This window comes from Acanthopagrus latus, chromosome 15, assembly GCF_904848185.1.
Source record: "Acanthopagrus latus isolate v.2019 chromosome 15, fAcaLat1.1, whole genome shotgun sequence".
Lineage (NCBI taxonomy): Eukaryota > Metazoa > Chordata > Actinopteri > Spariformes > Sparidae > Acanthopagrus > Acanthopagrus latus.
The window spans coordinates 24,545,064-24,567,691 of record NC_051053.1 but is presented as its reverse complement, the minus strand read 5'-3'; the positions used below and the strand labels follow the sequence as shown (position 1 = coordinate 24,567,691).

General features: G+C 41.3%; 1 protein-coding gene across 1 annotated transcript in view; it reads left to right on the top strand.

Annotated features, from left to right (window-relative positions):
- Positions 1-22,628, top strand: part of cdh5 (cadherin 5) — a 38,461-nt gene extending 15,833 nt beyond the window's left edge. The window contains exons 7-15 of the mRNA XM_037124522.1: positions 1,558-1,671; positions 2,369-2,511; positions 2,596-2,729; positions 3,761-3,870; positions 4,056-4,158; positions 9,697-9,827; positions 10,003-10,117; positions 15,663-15,795; positions 16,649-22,628. Of these exons, the coding sequence (XP_036980417.1) occupies positions 1,558-1,671; positions 2,369-2,511; positions 2,596-2,729; positions 3,761-3,870; positions 4,056-4,158; positions 9,697-9,827; positions 10,003-10,117; positions 15,663-15,795; positions 16,649-17,033 (1,368 nt within the window). The 3' untranslated portion in view covers positions 17,034-22,628. The remainder of the gene's footprint in view (positions 1-1,557; positions 1,672-2,368; positions 2,512-2,595; positions 2,730-3,760; positions 3,871-4,055; positions 4,159-9,696; positions 9,828-10,002; positions 10,118-15,662; positions 15,796-16,648) is intronic.

Below are 22,628 nucleotides of genomic sequence, written 5' to 3'. Positions count from 1 at the left end.
TTTTCATATACCTGACCACCGTTTAGGGTTGTGAACCGATTACTTTTTGGCTTAAAATACCTGATCTGGTCCCCATGTGTTCACGTCCCATGGTCTCCTTGAAAGTATCCACTTGGTTTCACACTTACACATCAGTCTCTACGCTGGCAGCCTTCTCAGCTGATATTCCATCACAATAGCTTCCACCTACTGATGTGAAAGTCAGGTCATAATCATGTAATGTCTACATGAAATGGTAATTTTTGAGCTAATGTCAGCATGGTACTATGTCACACATACAAATTTAAACATATCAGTTATTCTGGCAGTTGAATACTCTCACTCCCTACAAATTGTGCCAACAATTACATGGAAAAATGTAAAATTCCAAAGTCAAATGTGGGATTTTCTGAAGGACATTGATGCCCAACAGGGTATTCAACCCCTAAACTCTTGGCCTCCTTCTGGTTTGGGAGAACTATTTCCGCCTGCAGGAACTCTAGCAGGTTTTTACTTGACTGGATTGAGCTCTTCTGATAAAGTATTTAGGACATCACAGAGCTGAAAATGTATTCTAATGAAATGAGCCCTGTAATAGCTTGTACTCACGCTGGCCTGGAATCGAATCGCACCACAATCTTCTCCGCTCAGCTCTGCAGCCCTTCTCATCTTTCTCACCGGCTGTGTTTACATGTACAGAGTAAGCCAGCTATCAGCCACACTGCGGTTAAGGTCTTATTCTTGTTAAGCTGTTTACACACGCCTTTGATAGCCTGCGACTGAGTATCCCTGTTTCCATGAATAATCCAGTTAACAGAATATGTCTACCTGTGGTGTCCCATCCACAGATAAAACAGTCCGCCAGAAACAACATTTAAGTGAACAGGTTATTTCTAATACAGGGGGGAAGAAACGATAAGAAGAAATGTGACAGTAAGCGCAGCTCGCTGCTGTGTATTTGTTGACATGAAAATGTATCTGTAACACTACGCAAGTCTCAATTTGTGCGGATGTATTTCGGTGCACGGTGCGTTTAACGTGGAGGAAGAAGTTGGCATTTGAATGTGTCTCTTAAATCGAGAGTATGAGCTTAACCAGGTTGTTTCCACCGGGTTGTTACATTTAGAAGCCTTTTTACACCTGCTGTCCTCGGTGAACAGGTGTAAATGCTCCGAGGATGGAGATAGGGAAACGCATTCGAGCGTGTAAAAAATAAAGTGCAAATGCAACGTGTTCCTCGCTCTAAAAGACAGGTGCGAGATATGTGAAAATACCTCCGAGGATGAAGCCAACTATGGAAACAGCTGAACTTCACAAGGAGAGGAACTGTGACGTCCAACAATTTACTTCGTTTAGCGAGAAAATAGAGAAATGCAGCTTTTCTATCTGTGTAAGATTTAGACTGGACACGAGGCGAATGCTGCATTTTTGGTTTGCTGCTTAATAATTAGTTATAAACACTTTGTAAAACCATACTGGGATCCTTTTGTCAGTAGACGGGCTCAATGTTTCACATATCACATACTTATTTTGTTGTTTTGGACTTAATTCCCTTTCACCTCTCTCCGGGATCTGCAGGCTCTAGACTACGAGACGAAGAGCACCTACACTTTCACCATCCAGGTGCGAGAAGACTTACGAAACCTGCACTTTCCTGCTGACAACACAAACAGTGCTGTCACCAATGCCCAGGTAAATATCTGACAGGACATTTCTATTAAAAGAGGAAAGAAGGAGGGAGATATAGTGGACCACAGTCGTGTACAACGTAACGCAACTGAACAGTCAGTGGTTCGGAAACTGAAGGGTATTTTATCGGAAATAGGAGATTAATTATTAACTTATATGTCTTTCATGCCTCAGTCAGTCATGAAATCTTAAAACTGAGTTATACAGTGAAGCCACATATTATTCTTTTTCACAGTCAAATAACAGCATATTAGTTATTCTACACTATTATTAAGTAATTTGCTGCTTAATTTGCAGATTTGCCTCTTGTTTTTCAGCCTCCACATCCCTAAAGATTTGAGGATAATTTGCTACAGCCAGCCTGATACCAAGTAATTTGATCTAAAATGCAGAGATTTTCTCTCATTTCAAACTTTTATACACTCACCAGACTCCAAGATGTTTATTTCTAGACTGAAGCAGCTTATTCCAGCATTTCTCCTCAAATACAATCTTGCAGCATGGACAGATAATTCTCCATAATGAACTCCTCAAATTCAGTGTTTATTTCTTGTTCTCCTCCATCGGCAGTAGATATTATACATTCCTGAGCAGAGGAGTAGCGTCTTAGCTAACAGGTCTGAGTCACGATAAGACTTAACGCCGACCAAATGTGCACAAAGCTGACTTTCAACTGTCACAAATGATTTTAAATTGACAGGTAGTCATCAAGGTGTTGGATGTGGACGAGCCACCGGTCTTCTCCCAGGAAATCTACACTTTCACTGTGGAAGAGGAAAGCACTGTGAGCAACATCGGACGAGTCACAGCCAAAGATCCCGACGCAGCCAACAAGCAGATACGGTACGATACTGTGCAAACGTCTACGGAGAACAAATAATGTTGCTGCCTGAGCCTGTGTGCTGATCTCCTCCTCTCTCTCTTCAGGTACTCCATCTTAGACAAGGACTGTCCCATCGCCATCCACCCGTTCTCAGGCCAGCTGTCCACCCTGAGGATGCTGGACCGAGAGCTGGAGGCCACACACGTGTTTCAAGTTAGAGCTCAGGAGGAGCCAAGTGGTACGTCACACATTCATTTATTCATCCTGTTTCCTTTAAACAATAGAACCTCAGATAAAGAATTAAAGCCATGTGTGTTCTCAAACAATGCATACAGGGAGGGAGTTAGAGAGGCCAGAAAGACGGCATGTTCTCACTGAGCAGCTCTTCTGGATTTATTGACGGATGGGACGCGTTAACAGGGATTTTTTTTTTTTACAGATTTAATGTATTGCCTCAACACCTGGTCGACCCACACGGGAAGGAGAGAGCAAGCAGGAAAATCACATTAGTGGCTCTCTTTGTTCACTTGCAGCTTCCAAACCAAACTATATATTTTTAGACTTGCAGTGAATGAAATCCAATGATCTATTTTCGTGGCTTGTCACGATGTTTAAGGAGCACAATGGTCCCCAGAGCTTGACAAGGTCCCTGATATACAGTACATGTACTGTACTAAAGATAGTTTCAGAAATCTCAGTACAAGAGAGCCGCGCGTTTTATCAAAAAGATGCATATTCAGAAACAACATCAGTGATGTAGAATAAATGTTAAAGCTGCTTTGATGTGATGAAAAAAAGCTGCCAAACAAAAAGCTCACGAATAGAAATCCTTTCAGTCACTTGACCTTAATCAGCTCCATCAAAGACAGAGACGCACGCAGCTGATCAGCATTTGTGGCAAAGCAGTCGCATCTCTTCATTAAGGTGAAGACAAACAAGCTGAGTGAACTGAGCTGTGTGAGACAAAAGACAAGATAAAACTTATGTAAAGAAAAAACTTGGAGACGTTGTAAAAATGATTTTGCATGCAAACTCATGAGTGGGGTTTTTGAATATTCGCAAAAACAAGCAAGTGAGAAAAATGGAGAGTAAAAAAATACACAAATGTATTTCCTCTGTGTGTTTTGCAATCTTCGTCTGTTGTCGCATATTGAGTCTGACATGTGCATTAAATAAGATCATAAGAGTTGCATGTACGGATGTTTTTGATCCCTCCCACATACTGAAACACACTACAGTCAATAATTTGCTTATGTCTCTCCCCTGCAGGTTTAGAGTCCTTTGTGAAGGTTAACGTTACAGTTCAGGACATCAATGATAACAAGCCTGAACTGGCTGTGGATGAGATCTTCCTCTGTGAGAACGACGTCACTGATACAGTAAGATAAACTTGGTATTTCTGTATCTAAGATGGTTGCCTGTAAAATGCATTGACTACACAGTGTAATACAGTGCTTTAAACTGCGTTTTAGTGATTTTTGTGCTCACACAAATAAAATGCAAGCTGCATAAATCTAGATAAAACTTTGTGTCCTCTAATTTGTCCTTTTAAATCCCTCCTCAGGTGATAGGAACACTGAGAGCCACGGATAAAGACGACCAGCCCGCCACCTTTCGTTTCAGCCTGGCCAGCGAGAGCTCCAACTTCTCCATCAGAGACCATGGCGGTAAGTCTTTGTGTGCTCCGAGCATATTTACCTTTCTTCCAGTGCTTGTTGCTCTAAACGGTCCTCAGAGGAAAAGCGCTGGCCTCTGCACTTGTTGCTATGCAACGACTGAAACTCCATTTGAGGCACAGCGCTTTGTTGCTCAAAGTTGAAATTATTTTAACTTCTCAAAGCGTGCTTTGGCTCTTCCAGCCAGACGGGGGATTTAGAAAGCCTGTCTGGGACCATAAGTGTTGTCTAGAATGCACAACAGCAAATATTGAAAATAATGAGAGCAAGTGGCTCGGTGGACTTGCAGATGGCTCTCTATGTATTCTAAACTCATCCCAGCTCAGGATGTTCAAGGAACTCGTCACACACGGTGCGACTGTGCTGCTGATTGTTTTACAGGGAGGTTCTGGACAAAAGCACCAAGAAGTTAAATTATCAGCGAAATGCACGAAAGCATGCACACATTATGATTACTTGTTTATTAGGACTGAACAATATGTCAGTAAATAAATGTTGTATGCACCCTATACATGCATGAGGGTGGTGCTCAGGAATATATGCGTTAATGCGTTTACTCGATCGTCTTGTCTGGCAGGAGACAAACTCATTAACGGTAAACTCATTAAAAGGTAGATTCCATAATGTGACTATTCGGGGTTCATTCCTCCACATCCACTGTGTTTGTTTGTTTACTGGCTGCATCAGTAACGACTGTACTGTCAGCAGCTAGCAGCTCTGTGAGGCTATAGTGAACTCACCCACCGTGCTTTGATCTGAATGCTAATGTCAGCATGCTAACATGCGCTCAGTAATAATGCAAAAATGTTTGCACCATTAATTACAATTTTTTTTTACATTGTATCACTGGAGGGAAGAGTCAGGGAATACCATGGTCGATGTCATGTCTGAATAATTGAACTGAATAATGGATTTTGACCTGCTCTGGGTGGTGAAAAGTCACTGAGCATCACCTAACCATCATCATGATTCATCCTCTGGGCACCGTGAGGTCTGTGCCGAATTACAACTGAATAAATGTAAATATTTAATCGATCTGACGGACAGACTGTTAACTGATATTCATATTTTTGTATAATTTAATACACAGCAGTGTGGTTTTAAAAGACTTCTGAGCAACCGGCTCAGTTATTATATATATTTCGACTGACCCACTTGTATTCTTCTTTTTTTTTTTTTTTTTTCACACAGCTGACTGATCTCCATCTCTTATTATCATTAAAAGATTATTCTAAATTCAAAGCAGCATCTGTAGCCAGTAGATCCGGCGCCGTTCGGGAGTAAAAGATATGTGGAAATAATTGTGCAAGTTAAAAAATGTCAGCTTAAATAAACAGACTGTGACACAGAGGATGGTGTAAAAAAAAAAAAGAAAAGAAAAAAGAAACTCGACGGAGACGTTTCCTTTGATGCAGACATTGATATTTAGGCAAAGGTTGGTGCTCTGTTACGTCAGATTTTCCAAAAGCCTATTTGGGTTATTCGACTAAGGACACAAAATGGCACAAGTAAAACAGTTTTCATCATTTTTGATCATTGCACGACCATATAATACATGAAAGCCAGAGGAAAAGTGTTACCAACTGTTCTAGTCAAATATTAAAAGCCAGAATAGATGAGAGCCTAAGGTGGTCAGATGAAAGATTTAGGTGAGGTGTTGCTGTTTAATTTAAGTGGAACTTGAAACATACTAAAGGGAAGATAAACAGGGGTGGGGGGGAGAAAAAAAAAAAAAGCATCATCTTGCCTCATCCATTTCCTCTCTGCTCGTGCCTGGAGGGGGCTGACATGTTGAACTGATGGAGAAGAGGAAGGAGGAAGATGGGAGCGAGCGAAAAGGAAAGACAGATGAGGCAGAGGTGGAGGGAAAAACATGAAAGGAGGCCGAGAGGAAAGAGATCGGGATTAAGGGAGACGGTTAATATTAAAGTGAGACCGTGTTAAAATGAGGAGAGGGGGGTGAGTGTGAAAGGAGAGGGGATAATAAACAGGAGGGGAGAAAAGAAAAAAACTGCAGAAAGGGAGACAGAATTGTGAATGAGTGGAGAAGAATTAAGGTGAGAGTAAGGAGAAAACAGGAGGAAGATAAAAGAGGAGAAAAGGGGAGGAGAGAGGAGGAAAAAAAATGAGGGTAGAAGAGAAAATAGGCCAAACATGAAAAAAGAGAGAGAGAGAGAGAGAGAGAGAGAGAGAGGAGGAATAAAATGAAAGAAATGAAGAGAACGACGTGGAGACCAGATGATGACATGGTAGAAGAAGGAAAGATGGCATCAGAAAACATTAATGTTTAAATCACAGGTTGGAGAGAAAGAAGTAAGAGGAAGAAAAAAAAAAGAAGAAGAAGAAGAAATCTGAGAGCCGGGAAAGATTTTTAAGGAAATTGGTCGGTGGAGGAGGAGAGTGGAAAGATGAGGGGAAAAGGCAGCGACAGGAGAGGAGGTGGATGGTTGTTTTGTAAGTGCTGGTTGTCAGTGTGAACCTCAGCCTCCCCCTGTGGCTCAGCGCTGTGGTCACCCAAAAACCATCTGACAGCACCTCACATCACTTAACACACAAACGCACTCCGGCTCTGCTTACACACACACACACATACTCATGCAACAAGAGCTGCAAAGTGAGGGCTTTTAAAATATTCATCAACTACCAGCTCTTTATAACTTGCAAAAAAAAAAACACAAAACAAGCATACTTTCATTACGGGATCCAGAAACACACACGCACACACCGACACACACACACATCTGCACACATCTGCACACACACACACTCCAACAGTCAGTGTAGCCGCACAGTGAAGTGACAGGACTCGGTGTTCAGACCAGGCGCTAACACGAAGCTCGCTGCATTAATACCAGACAGACAAGAGAGAGGAGGAGGAGGAGAAGGAGGAGGAGGAAGGAAAAAACAAAGAGATGAAGAGGAGGGGGGGAAGGACTAATGAGATACAGGAGGAGACAGAAGGAGAGAACAAAAGAAATATAGAGGGGGACAGTGAGAAAATCCAGAGAAATCCAGAGAGACGGGAAGGAGATGAATTCAAACAACGCAGGAGCAGGAGAACGAGATGGAGAGGAGGGATGAGATGAAGGGAGGACAGAAGCTGTTTTCATCTTTTATTCAGTTGGTAAAGACTTCATCTGTACCCATGTCCTCCCACACACACACACACACACACACACACACACACCTTCAGTGACTTACTCCGTGTCTTGTACGCAACAGTAGAAATCTGATCCCAGTGAAGTGCTCGTATGAAGCTTATTTGGGTGTCAGACAGTTTGAGCTTTCAACAAAAATCATCCGTCTCACTTACCTCCAGCAGTATCACGTCATGTTGTGAGACGTGTGTACCTTCGCGCCGTAAGCAACAGAGCTATGAGTTGCTAACTGCGTTATAAAGCTATGGCGGCCACGAATGTGACTGACTGTAGCGCCCGTGTTGTAGCTGGTTAGCTCAGCCCTGTGAGGAAGTCCTTGGTCGCAGCTGAATAGTCTTTAGTTGCAAAGGACAGTTGTGAAATAACCCGGAGAGTAAACTTGAACTTTAAACAGAACCGAAATGTTCCTTAGTGAGTGCGATACCTTGAAATCATCTAGTTGTAAGACATGATAAAAGCGAGTAGAAATCTCTAAATCAGGGTTTTCGTACCAAGGATAGAGAAGAGGAGCAAGGACGCCCTACTCCATACACTGAAAAAGATTATGCTGTGTGCTCTTATAATTGATTGATTTAGTTATTTAAAGCTCTGCAAAATGTGACAATAACACAGTTAGACACATGTCATTACACCGATGAATGCCTTTTTGATGCACAACGTCCCGGTTAGCATCTGTGTGCAATGTGCAAAAGTCTTCCTGCAAGAAAACCTCAACTGTTATGTGTAGTTGCTGAATAGAGATTTAATGCAACATTGGTCAGCTTGTGTGCATACTTACATGAGGAATCATGGGTAGCCTAACATCAATGTGCGTAAAATATGTGTTTTAATGTCTCTTTGCTAATATTATGTTGGATTCATGTTAATTTCAGGGACAATACATTCAAAAATATATAATATCAACAATAATTTGGCCACCACCCACCTGAGGAGTCTGAATACTAAAGAAAGGCGCTTCAGTCCTCGTTATCTCTGCTGTCTTTTCCCTGATATCTTACCTTGACTTCTGGTTGTTTTCCCCTCGAGGTCAAGAAAAAAATGTTTCGGAGAAGACATAGGATGTAATTATTTAGATTGTGTGGACCGCAGCCCTTCGTTGTTGCCGAGCTTCCAGATCCGCCATGTTCTGAAGGAGAAGCAACACTGACTGATGTTGTGTGGGCTTTTTGTCAAATGGAGGATGGATGAAAAGGGTTTTTTTTTTCTTTTTTTTCCAAATTCAAGATAAGTGACCTCCATCGCTCGCTTTAACTGTATAATCCACAAAACACTGTTCTCTGCAAAAGCTCCAACCATTTTTTCTGTTCAACTGTTTCAACAGAACTGTACAAATCTGCATAAAGAAAGCTCGTCCTTTCTAAAAGAAGGTCTTTCATATATAATAAAATGCCACTGAAGGATGGAGCAGATTTAAATAAAAGGGGAAAAAAAAATGAAACAATTCTCAGGGAGATGAAATCATTGAGCCGAGAGCTTTACTGTACCTCGTTTCATATCATTTGTATTCTGAGTATAAATGTCAGCAACAGGCAGGTTGTTTTTATTTAAAGCTGCTGTATAACCAGAGCTGTACCGCGTCGGTCTTTGTCTGACAGACGGGGGGGTCTAGGTATGCTCGAGTGTTCACAAGGGTCTTTCCTGCCATTGTGTTCCTTGAAATTCCTCCAACGGTGGGATATTGTGGAAAAATTGCTCTCCCCATCGTCTCAGCAGGAAACTTCTGCCTGCCGAGGATTTGACTAATGACTGTATTGTTGGTCCGGTCTGCGGAGGAGACATTATTCTGCTCCGCTCAACACGTTTCGATCCTCGTTTTATTTCTATTCTTTTGTTTCTGTGCTTTCAGACTTTAAGCTTGTTGTGTATTGTGACCCTCACAACCTTTCTGCCCATCGATTCACCACATTACGTTCGAATTATAAAAGGCTGTGTTAGCTTTGGACAGACAGCTCAAGAGAGAGAGAGAGCAGCGTGATGATGCATTTATCTGAGCATTTTACAAATTGTGGGCCCCGTCGTGAAGGATGCCACAATATCCGGCGCTGCCATTATCTGTAATCCTAAATGATTCAAATCCTAAATGCACCAAAGTGACAGATAATCACAAATTATCTGTCTGCCTTTATGTTACGACGCCTTGTTCTCGTATCTTGTTTTATCTGTGGAGCAGGCGCTTGCTGTATAAATAGACTTTAAAGACTCTATACACGCCGAGCAGGTGAACATTCGATCCGCTTTAGCGAGATGAAGTGATGAGTCAGACAAATTAGACTCGGATTTTGCCGACAGGAAAGGTAAATTCGTGTTGTGAAGGTGGTTGTCATGTTCTGCGCGCTCGCTGTGTGTATTTATACGTTGCTTTCTTCTTCAGACAGCACAGCCGACGTCATTGTGAAAATGGGGCCGTTCAGCCTGGATGACCCCAAGGACTACAGCGTGGACGTCCGCATCGATGACGGAGGACGACCCGTCCAGACCAGCATCACCAAACTGGCAATCAAGGTCTGTGTGTGTGTGTGTGTGTGTGTGTGTGTTGTGAAGATCGTTTCAGCACACATATAAACTGCAGAATCTGTTTTTTAATCATCAAACCAGTGTTTCATACAGTACTACTCGGAGGATCTAATCTCATGCGGTGTCTAACGTCCTGATTGACTCATTGTTTGTGCTGCTGCAGTCGTGTCGGTGTGATGCCAGGCGGATTCCTACGCAGTGCAAAGCCGGAGCTCGGAGGATGGGAGTGAGTGTTCACGCCCTGATAGCGATCCTGCTCTGCATACTGACCATACTGGGTAAGTTTAGGTTTTGTCTTGTATTCTCTTTCTTTGTTTCTATCCTTCTTCTTCATCCTCAGTGGAAAATGCTCACAAGGTTTTTCTGCTCGGCACTTTTCTGAGATCTCTCTGTTTTCCTAAAAGTGTCTCACAAACTTTTCCTACAGTGAGATTATATCCATTATAAAGAGGAACTTAAATGGGAAGCTTGAGTCAGCCTCAGTTTGGGCTGAAGATAACAAGTGGAAGAAAAAAAAAAACCCTGATGTTGAAAACAAGCTCCTCATCTCTGCTTGTTGTTAAGGTTCATATCTACACTAACACCCACAAATCAAACAAAAACTGCATTGTGGGTAATGCAAGAGCTCAGTTTTGGCAACAAATGTGAATGCATGAAATTAAAAAGACATTACTTGCTGCTCTGCTGTTGTGAACCATCTATAATGAGTGCGATGCCGCTGTGGATCAGGGTGAGATGAGGGCATATTTCGTTTTGTTGACATCTGCAACCTCACTGCTAGATGCCACTGAATCCCACACACTGGTCTTTTAATAGCAGCTGACAATCAATTTTGCGGACCTTGAGTGAAACATTTGCTTGTGGTGCATTTTGTCATAAGCTGCTCTTTTAAAAGTGTTTTAAAGACATTATTTCCTGTTTGTCTTGTGGACATTTGATCTCTAAGTCTTTTTCTAGAAAACATCCTCTGACTTTCTCTTGTTTTTCGTAGTTGGAAGGAGGAAATCTGTTGAAAGTAAACAAATGAGAATCACAATCAAGCACAAGTTTTATTCCAAACAAGCAGAAAAATTTTAAAAAATGCACCTTCCTGCGTGGCTCTGGGTTTGTTTACGGTTTATCAAATGCTGATATACAAGCATCGGTGACATTCTTCCTTGTTTTTGTTATGAACAGAGAGCAGCAGAGAGAGAGAAAAATACATTCATGAAAAACTGCACACTTTTAGTCTTGGTTGTTTTACAGTTTGTCAGCAAACAGGTGTGAAAGGTCTTTTAAAACCCACACAGTTTTTATTCCGAGACATATTCATAGAGGTAGCATCAATGATGCACAGAGCCAGCGCTGAGTGATTGGGCCATGTGCAGAGATTCACTTGCCCTTGCTTTGCAATAAATAAGGTTTGTGTTATGTGAGGAGCAGTTCCCCTCCCTTTGTTGTTGGTTTTATGAATAATGCAGCGGCGGATGTGGAAATAATGCCTGCGGTTGTGTGAGCTCAGTATTCTCTTTGATACCTTCGCCCCCCCTGCTCTTTTATTTCTGGGGGAAAAGAGACACTTGTCATGCTGGATGAGAGACACGGCGGGGAGATAGTTGGCCAAACAAGAGGGATCTGAGATCGAGGAGTGCTGAGGCAGAGAAAGGCAAAGAGAAGAAGGAGAAGTTAAAGATTGAGAGGGATGGAGGCAGCGTGACAGATGGGGTGGGGAGGGGAAAAACTTATATCTAGATACAGGAGGTGGAGAGAGGTGAGCAGGGAGACAGGCGAGAGGCGAGTGAGACGGCGAGCTGAGGTGGGGTGAGACTGACAGAGCGAGACAGAAAGAGGTTAACGACGAGAGATGCCGAAGAGGAGAATTGTGGGAAAAGCGGCAGAAGAATAGGACTGGTAATGAGGAGAGTTTATCAGCTCTTTAGGTGCCGTCTGCTTATCAAACACCACCAAACACTCAACCTATTAACTATTAATACACTCCTTCACTATCTTCGCTTTTTTTTTTTTCTTCCTTCATCTCTCTCTTCCTCTTTCTCTTTCCCTCTGGGTCTCTCTCTCTCTCTCTCCCTCTCTGCCGCCCTCTCCTCCCCTCGCTGTTTTCTCTTTATCAAACACCCCCAACGCAGGCCAGATTAACTATTTAATGCACTTGTCATTATCTGCCAGGGCCCCAAAGCAATTTACCGCGGCTCCCCATTCACCGACGCATTTTCTCACAGGAAGTCGGGGTTTGACACACGAAAAGAAAAATTTTCTCAGTCTTTTTTTTTTTTTTTTTGGTATAAAGAAAGGGCTTCTTCTTCTTTTTTTTCTCTGTCTCTCTCCCCCCCTTTTCTTGTCGCTCTAAGTCTGATATCTCCAGAGCTTATTAAACTGCAGAGCATGTGTTGTAAAAGATTAATCTGTTGGTTTCCCAGGCAAACTTAAATTAGTCCCGCTCGCCCTCGACTAAAAGGCATGGCTAATGCTGCCCGTCCGCTGAGAGAGAAAGAGGTTCATATCGGGACTGGGGCTCCGGGCCTAATCTAATGTCAAATGTATCCCTCTCCTCTTCATCTTGTCTCGTCTCCTGATTTCCTCAGCCCTTCTTCTCCATTTCGTCCTCTTCCTCCTTCCCGCAGTCGTTAGCTCCTCATTTGTTTCTCCTTGTCCTCATTCCTCATCTCTGCGGCCACAGAAAGGCAGGATGTAGGCGAGAAGGAGAGAGACTTCACTTTGTTTCTTTTACCCCACTCTATATTCATCTTTGACACCAAGTTAAGACAAAGAAACATGCGAGGTCACAATCTCATAAAAACCCCTGTGACCTTGTCGTTTGGTGCTTCTCCCACTTTCTTCACAGTTAAGCTTGAAACCCACATTGTATTTTCTACGATATGAATGATCCCACTCAGGTCGACCAAAATCTGATGCTGGTCTGCTGGTGTTGACAAGCTGTTGTTAGAAGGTTTGCTTCCTGTCGTCCGCATCAAGATTGTTTGAAGCACGTTTGACCTTTGTTACTTTAACAAAACTGTTCAGGTCGCATACTGGGAGAAACTTTTAAGATATTACATTTTTACAGTTCTTGTTGTCCACATCTCTCGCTGTCGTGGTTAAAGGGAACATGTGATTTGGCTGAAAGGATTATAATTTTCTGCAAGGCACTCAGTCGTTCAGTGTTCCTCTGTGTGTGTGTGTGTGTGTGTGTGTGTGTGTGTGTGTGTTAGTCATGATTTTTTGTAGCTGATGGGCCTTTGAGTCATTTTTGGTCGCACTGATCTTAAAGGTTGTTTCCACCGTTATGTAAGCTCTGCAACAAGTCCTCCACATTCAGCTTAGTCTTCAAAATATATGTCGGCAATGTATGTTTCATTAGCTCAGTCACCAGGATATGATATATATAATAATATATAATAGAATATCACCTTCACATTAAAGGTGTTATTTGTAAGAAAAGTTACTTTGGCATTTTAGAACGGGATGGCTGCTGTCTGATGCGAATGTGACTCAAAAATGTAACTTTTCTTGCAAATAACACCTTTAAATACGTATCACCTGACTTTCACATCAAGATCTGGAGTGAAAATTTATGGCGGGCCGACTACAATTCGAGCCACACCACTCAAGACCTTTGGACATTTCCAGCAGAGCTTTGTGGTTTTTCTCAGGAAATCAGACATCTCCATCCATTTCTGTTTTTTTGCCTAAACCTTACAAGAGCATAAGCACAGCACTGGAGTGAGGGAGAAAAAGAAAATTCAACATGAACAGACGTCAAGTTTCAACATTAAGAAACGTGGTTTTGCAGAAAAGTATCGAACAAACAGTTATTCTGGCGATTGAGTTGATTTCTGTAAACAACAGTAAAACACAAATGTCTTTATGTTGCAACTTGTCTGTAGATTTAAATCTCAATTTCTTGTTGTGACATTTCCCTGCATGTTGCCCGGTTAGGTTTCAGTACAAAAACCGCTTGTTATGGTTTAGAAAACATCGTTTATTGGCATAAGTTACGTGGTTTTGTTGTCACAAACATGGCTGGAAAATGTCACAATATCATGTTAAAGATAAATAAAATAAAATTACACATCACTGTCAGAGTTTTCTGATCTGACTCTGCTGCGGTTGAGGTTTTGGTCAGGTCGGCTGGGGTTTGGGAAACATCATGTTCTGGGCTGGAAACCAGGAAGTGAACATCGGTCTCTGTTCACCCACAACCTTCTACCGCTGTGGTTTTTGTGGCTTTACAACAATGTCACGCTCCCTCCATCCGAGCTCCTGATGGACACGAGTCTCACAGCTGCTGCAGGTCTTTGACACCCAACGATGTATAAATGTTAGTTTTGGGCTTTTTGTAATTTTTAAGACTCTTATCCGCACATTCTTGTCTTCACTCTCTTACTTCCTCTCCTCAGCCCTCCCTCCCCTCCTCACCTTTCTTCTCCCCTCTTTCTCAATTGTTTATTCCTTCATCATGTGCCAGCTCCAACTTTCCTTCCCTTTCCTTTCTTTCTCGGGTTGTTTTCTCCTACTCATTTCCAGTTCCTCTCCTGTATTTACCGAGTCTCTCTTCCTGTTTCATATGCGCCCCTCTCTTATTCTCTCTCTGTTTGCTATCTGCTTGTTTCTGGCTGAGTAGATTCTTTTGAGGTTTTTTTTTTTTTTTTACGCTCGAGGCGAAAACGTCTCAGACACCTTAAACCATCCACTCCCTCAGTCTCTCCCATCGTGCTCACTCTGTTTTCTAGTTTCAATCCCTCATTAGTGTTCCACTTTCCCCACTTGTTTCCTGTCCCCATTCTTATTCTGTTGTGTCTTTCATGGCCTAATTTTTCTCTCGTGTTTTTTTTTGTAAATTCATTGAAGTGTCGGTCCAGCAGAGGAGATGGCAGAACAATCTGTCTGTAATTTTGTTCTTTTGTGGACGTCTTCAGTCGTTACCAGTGAATAGTAATTTCTTCAACAGATGAGACGGTTAACACTTATACTTGGCCTGAATACATATATTTGTTTTTTAAATTGAGATCATTCTCAGATGGTGTTTGCTTCAGTGTTTTTAGATGGCTTTAATCTTGCAAGGTTGGATCTCACACCTCAGTGGAGCTGCAGCGAGTGAAAGAGATTTAATTGCCAACTATTATGATGTTGATGAAGGTTCTCAGTCATCCAGGTCGTGGTTATTCTAAGTGCTATATAGTAGGCAAGAAGTTTTTAAACTATGTGTGGGAGTGTCATTACAAATTTCCCAAAGGACATTCCCACACAAAGCTTAAAAGCCTGTGACTCCCCTCCAGTTAGTTAGAACTGAAGAGGATTAGATGTGAAGTGTTCAACAAACTGAAACAAGTTTTTTTGGACTGTTGGTTTGACAAAGGAAGAAATTTGAAGACTTCACTTGTGTCGAAGGTAAAATATCTAAAAATCTCAGTTGAAAACATTCAAAACTTTGGTAAAATTATCAATCGAAGGTAAAGGAATAATCATTTTGATCTCATATCTTCTAAGTATTGTGTTAAATAAGCATGTTTGGCATGCTAACCAGTCAGCCCTGTATCATCTGGGTCCAAAGTTCCCGTGTGAGCAGGCTTAACACCAACACTTCCACAGTGCTCTGAGCTCTCAGCACAAACTGCTAGCTTCACGGCTAACTGAGCTAACTCGTTAGCTGCGGCTACAGTTGGCAGCAGGTAGGAGCTTCGACAGCTCTTACATGTTGCACCTCTAAAGACTGGGTCATGTCAGGAAATGAGACTGAACAGCGACGACACACAGCACAGAATGAATGAAGAGCTACACAGACTGAACATGTTTTGAAACATACTTTCCTCTGCTGTATTTTCTCAGTCATAGTGATCCTGTTTGTGATGAGGAAACGCTACCAGAAGGATTCTCTGGCCAATATGAAGAACAGCGGGGAGATTCACGAGCAGCTGGTCACATACGATGAGGAGGGAGGAGGAGAGATGGACACTAATGGGTATGTAGATGAAAAAAAAAAACACTTTTTTTATTCAGAAATTTGCTGACAAAGTACATTTCTCAGTCTTTCTTGTTTACTTACTGAGAATTTAAACAATTTTAAAACCACTGAAACAGAAGAATAAGCTTTAATTCACAAGTCAAACATACGTTCAGTGCAAATGAACTATACCGTGCTTAATAATTTCTTCCAGTATTGATGCTCCACTTTCTTTATACTTCATGAAAAATATCACTCAGTCTATTAACTCTTCCCATTTGCAATATTTATTTTCTTTGCTGTATCTGTCAATCTGCTGACCCACTTTATCTAAACCATTAAAGTTTAATCTAATCTGAATCTAATCTTATCCATATTTAAATAGTTTTTAAGACCATACATAATCCTCAATACCAGCCATATTAACTGCATCGCATTGAATGCTGTCAAAAGGCATCAAGGCTCGGCTGAAGTAGTAAATAAGTGCGAATCGCAGGAAGTGGAGCGGCATCAAGAGAGAAAACTGATATTGTTGTTGGCATTTCTGTTCTCATTCAATCAAATGTGTACTAGATTTAGGATTTAGGGGCTTTCTGAATGACCTTAATGTTTTAGAAACATAAAATCTTACATCCGAATGGTGAAATAGGCTTAAATGTTTTATCTTATAATCTTAGGTTATGTTTGTATTCCTCTGATAGCGCTCTCTCACGCTTTGTTTTCCTTATTTTGTCATATGTAGGACAAATTGTTATTATTTCTGTAGATTGGTAAATGTTACACTGGAATCAAATATTAAATTATGAATGACACCATGATCCTATTCATCAGATATTAATAAGCTAACATATCATATTATATTCTATTTTAGCTATGATGTCTCAATCCTCTCCTCCGCTTGCCACGATGGCTCCCTCCTCCGTCACCCGGACCACCACCCTCACCCCTCGCTCTACGCCATGGTCCAGAAACCTCCTCACCACTCCCAACCCACCGCGTGCAAGGGCGACATGGCCGTGATGATCGAGATGAAGAAAGACGAGGCGGATCATGACAGAGACGGCTTCCCTTACGACACGCTCCACATCTACGGCTACGAGGGACCCGAGTCTTTAGCCGGAAGTCTCAGCTCTCTGGAGAGTTCCTCCACCGGCTCGAACTTGGATTACGACTTCCTCAGCGACTGGGGGCCGAGGTTCAGGACCCTGGCCGAGCTGTACGGCGTGGATGGACCCGAGTACTACCATCAATACTGATGGGAGAGCGTCTGTTAATTAGCATATGTGATGCCAAAATATACACACGCATTGAAAACAGCCATAAAAATACGCTCACGCAAAGTGAGGTAGATATACACGTTCATACTCACTTATAGTACCATGCTTTTCAATTTGATTCAGAACAAGAAGACAACTGAGTTCTCCAAAGACTTCTGAAAACAGAATCAGGGCGCTCCACAGTGTAACAACAACACTTTTGTTATCAAGTGTGTGTCAGTGAGCCCCGTTAGTTTGTCGAGCCTCCCCAGACTGCTCAGAAAGATAAGAGCTGCATCAAACTCCAGGAAGCTCCATCGCTTTATTTTTGATGACGCGGCGCCCTTCGCCACCTCTGATGACATGCTGCGAGGTTTTCTAACGTAACGCCAGGATATCATGGCGCAGGGGAGAAAGTGAGAACTCACTGCTTCACAGATGGGAGAGAAGATTGATTGTTGGCGACAGCGTGAGATTCACAGTTCAAGGATGCATTTTATTCCCTCGCAGATGTTTTGTAACCCTTTTTTTTTTTATTATTCTACCTGAGAAGATCTGGAAGCCCAATTAGAAGAGATTCCACTTCAGGCTTTAGCTAATCAGACTTTATCGAGGATAATTGATGTGGTAATCAGTTCACTGCTGGCCAGCAATGTTACTCATTTATTCTCCATGTATTCAGCTCACGACTCAGCTCCTTCACGCAGCACCGTTTTGCATCCCATCTCAACCACCAGAATAAATGCTGGCAATGTTCGTTTCTGCAAACAACAAACATGCTGAAGCTTAACATTTCTTTATGTTGCATTTTCAATTTCATGTTGTGACAGCGCCGTACGTATGGCATGCCTAGGTTCAGGCATGAAAATGACTTTGTTAAGGTTAAGAAAAGATTATATTTTGGCTTTAAAAACCTGCTTTGGTCATGACAAACATGGCTGGAGATCAAATTCCTGTCAATGATATAAAATAAATATCCAGTGATATCACACTTACTAATGTTGAAATGCAGGCTTGAACTGCGGTCAATGGCTTGGCAGCCTTCTCGCCTATATTCCTTTGAAAGTCAGGTCATAAACATGTTGAATGTGATATTACATGTGAATATTGCATATGGCACGTTTACACATCGAAACGTACAGAGTGGTTTTGCAGAAACTGTCAGTATTTTATCTGGCGGTCAGACGTGCATTCCCTGTTTCCCACCAGTGACTGTAACGGAGGCTTTATATCCTGTCTCTTTTTTCACAACTAAACATGGAAGCAGGGCCTATATTTACCTATATTTATGTTTTTTCAATAACATGGAAGTTTTTGTTTCAGTGTTCTGGGGATGCAAAATGGTGCAAGTCAAAGCAGTTAATTTGTGATTTTGAGATTTTTGCCATATTTTTAGCCTCACTGTTGTTTTTGGCGTTGACGGCCTGTAAACTCTCTTTAATCTTTGATGTGTTTTATTTTTTTTTATATTTGACAAAAGGGCCAGGAGAACAAGCCGATCTCATATTTGATCTGACGTTGATTTGTAAATATGAGCCCTTTGAGTTTAAACTCAAAGAGGTTTGAACTTGTTTGATCACAGCGGGGTGCCATGTTTTTATTGATCTGAAATACTAAAAAAATGGATTTAAGAAAAGTTAAACTGATGGAAAACCGGTAGCTGTTCATCAGTCTGTGATGTCCAGTAGGTTATTTTGTTACGCGCCCACTTCTCGTTGAGTTTAGTCACAGATTTACTCACATTATGCTGATGATATTTAGCATTGTTTTATTGTTTCCTTTTCTGTTCTTCTGAAACTGACCATCCAAAATTAGCAAGGAGTCATTTTCTAAGTAAGTCATTTTGTCCAGTTTCCCAGTTATCTTCTGCTCCGAGGAGACAAAAAGACAACAGACAGACAGACGGAGAGGAAATGGAGCTACTGCTGCTCGGACGGCGTTAACGGTGTGTTCCCAGGGTTTTATTTGACAGAAGCCATCATCACAGTTATTGTTGCGATGAAAGCCCAATTCTCAGAGGTCCGCTAGAACAAAAGTCATTCAGACAACTCAGGAAACGCCGAGTGGCACGAGCAGCTAGTTGGGCAGTTGTGATGACTCTGAGGTGGCACGAATAACTTTAACCTCTCATCCCTTTTGGCAACAGTCAGAGCAGAAAGTCTCCGATCCTAAAGTCTGACGATCTTTAGATGATTTTTAAGCATATTTACAGAAACATGAATGTGCTGTGCATTCATTCTAAACAAAGCTTGAATCCTTCATGTTACAATGAAGAAACTAAAGTCTTATTAACTTGTTTTTTGTCCCAAAATATGGATACACATTACTTGTATCTCTGCAAGGATTTGCAGTTAATCACAAAAGAAACCCCCACACTCCACGTTGATCCATTCTCGTCCTCACTCTGCATGGTTTTTTTTGTCGATTAGGGCTGCGACTAATAATTACCGTCATCGCTCATTCATTTGACTTCATTGTCTTCAACATTTGATTCATTGTTTTCACTATGAAATGTCAAAAAATGTGAAAAGCCCCGTGACAATCCCCAGAGTTGAGGCCACAGAGCCTCAGATGCTGCTTTGTTGGTGTGACCAAAAATGCCCAAAAAACCCCCAAAGATGTTTAATTAATAATGATATGAAGCAGCCAAACTGTCAGTGTTGCTTGAGAGGTGACCCAACGCAAAATCAATCAATCAAAAACAGTTTCTAGTTGAGTTTTTGCTGCTCTATTGTGAGTTACCCTGCACGTTGTGTGATTTATCACTTCGGTATATCTTTTAATAACGTTGAGGATTGTCAGACTGCCGGCTATTCGTCCGATAAGCGTAAATCAGTGACTCGGTTGCATTTAAACAATACCTGCTGACATGTTGGTGTATTGTATGAATGAAGGTTATGGAAATAAATCATTGCTCCTGCAGTTAGGAAGTGATTCACAGAGGTCTTAGAAACATAAAGGTAAAAGGTCGCTCTTTGTCCGCGGTGACAACTTATAAATCAGTTTGCTTAAATGTAAAGTGGCGCCCGTTCCCCCAAATAGAAAAATCTAACAATGAAGTATTTAAACTGGGAGTTGAACACGCGACCACGTGTGTGTGCACGGCGGTCGCTCTGCTTCTTTAATGTCATTTTTTTTTTTTTTTTTTGTGTTGACAGTATCGTTTATTTACTCTCCTGTTTATTCTGTTTTGTTTGGACCTGAACTTGTTTCTTTAAAATGTCCTGTGTGGAATGCCGTTTGATAAACGGTGGATACAATAGCTGGAAGCCCTCTCAATGCTTTCCTGTCGGGTTCACATATATACTTAGAAGCAGCCTCTGAAGCCTTTTCTCTCCGTTCTCTCTTCTGCCTCTCCTTGTTTGCCTCACCGTATCTCTACCACGCCGCCTCGCTCGCTCTCCGTCCTCTAATCAGCTAAACCAAACAGTGGAGTCCACTTCCTGTCCATCTGGGGCGTTGTGCCCGCCCCTTCCTGTCCTGTGTTATCTCTCTCGTGAGCCAACACATTGTGCTCACTTCCTGTTAGCCCGGCCTGGGAAACAATCTTGGAGAGGAAAAGGGAATGCGATGAGGAGAAAACATGGGATGAGGCTTTGCTTTAACTAGCAGAGAAAGATGAAGAGAACAATGTGGAGCAGTGATGAGTTTTCCAGCTGAGCAGAAACACTTCAGAGCAAAGATTGTGTGTGATGAAACGCCGAGACATGCAAAGGTTGTTCACATCCTGTTGCCCGGGCATCTTTTAGAGCGCAACATTCAGAATTCTGTAAGAAATACCCACAATTTAATCTTTTAATTTACAGGAGCAGACGTGAGTGGCAAATGAAAAATGTATATTTAAAGATGTCAAGGACTTTTAGCCTCTTACGATCATCATTTTTTGAATTTTTTAAAAGTTTGCACTGGTAACAACATTCATATCACAAGCAGAAATAGAGAACAGAGTTCTGGAAAACCTTGGTGAGGATTGTGACAGCTTTTATTAGTAAAAAGAAAAAAAAATCCAAGCATAACTGGTTTTATAAGCCATTTCTAACCTTCATTGAACAAAACAGCTTCTTTTATGTCTGCCATCTTTGTTTGGAGTAAAAGAAGAAAAAAAAAACCCACTTCACTTTACTTTACACTGGAGGAAAAATGTCATTTCAGACCTGTGCTTCTCAAGGAATTTGTGTATTATCACCACTGTCAGTGAATATAATGCTTTTATTTTCTTTTTGGAGCAAAATTGTGTCTTGTTGAAATCAGCATCCTGTAGCAGAAAGAGCTGCTCCATTATCCACACTACTTTTCTGAACAGCAATAAGTGCTCTGCCTGTACTTTCTGGGCCAGGTGAGGTTGATGGGGAACATTTGCAAACAGTTTTAGCGAGTTCTGTTCCAAAATTGGATCTAAAAAAAAAACATACATGTATACATTTACACTCCTGAAAGAGTATAAATGGAAATAAATTCACAATGGAACACTTTAAAATGTGAATTATGGGGTTAGATGCACATGATTTCTTAAAAAAAAATAGTTTTTTTTGTGCTGGGAACTGAATTGATGATGTCTGATGATTATTTCAAGGTTTTTCGTCTTTTATTTATGGTGTTATTTGCTTTCCTCCGCAGTGACTCACAACAGGTTGCAAAAACATTACAAAATTCATGAGGATTCCTGTATTCTCTTTGGCATTGTTGTGCGTCTGTGCAAAAAAAAAAAAAAAAAAAATCAGCGATGTAACAGTGATGCAATTTTGTCAAGTGCCAGTTTTTAATTTTTATTCTGTTGGCCACCGATGTTTTGTTTTTTTTGTTTTTTTTAAGCATTTCATGTCCTCTGTCGAACGTTGGATCCAGACGGTGACTATCAAATCTCTCAGGTTGGGATCCAGGCACACACACACACACACACACACAGAAAAAAAAAACAGAAGTTGTTCACCTTCATGTCAAGAAACAAGAAACAAACCCCCCCATATGTGTCAGTGTTGTCGCTGCACAAGCCAGACCTTTAAAGGATTTAGCTGTCGTTCATCTGTGTATCGCGTTGTCATGTTGAGGGGTTACTTTGAGTGAAATGTGTATAGAAAAAAAAAAAAATGTGCCTAATAGTGACTTCACCTTGTTTATATTTCGCCTCAGTTACTGTATCTAGAAGATGTTAAACTTGACACAATCTCTTTTTATTGCTGTAAAAAAAGTAACAAAAGTTTCATTTTCTACGAAACGAAAGATGACAAACGAGCGACTGCCGGAGTGAACGTGTGATTTCTTTTTGCTGGTGTTCATGTTTGTGTTTGTGTGTGTGTGAAAGAGAGAGCGAGTGTGTGTGATTGTGATTGTACCCATGTACATACACACGAATAAAATTTTTTTTTTAAAAATAGCAACCGCATAGTACAAATACTTCTTGTGTAAATACAGTGAGGGTTGTCACGGGAGCAACATGTGCCTTTATTCTTTAAGAAAAAAAAAAAAAAATACTGTAATTCATTTTTTTGATGGCGAACACAATGTTTTTCTATATTGTTTTTAAGGTGTATAGCAACTACTTTTTATTACCTGACATTTTTGTAAGTGTAGAATAAAAATAAAAGATTCAAAGAT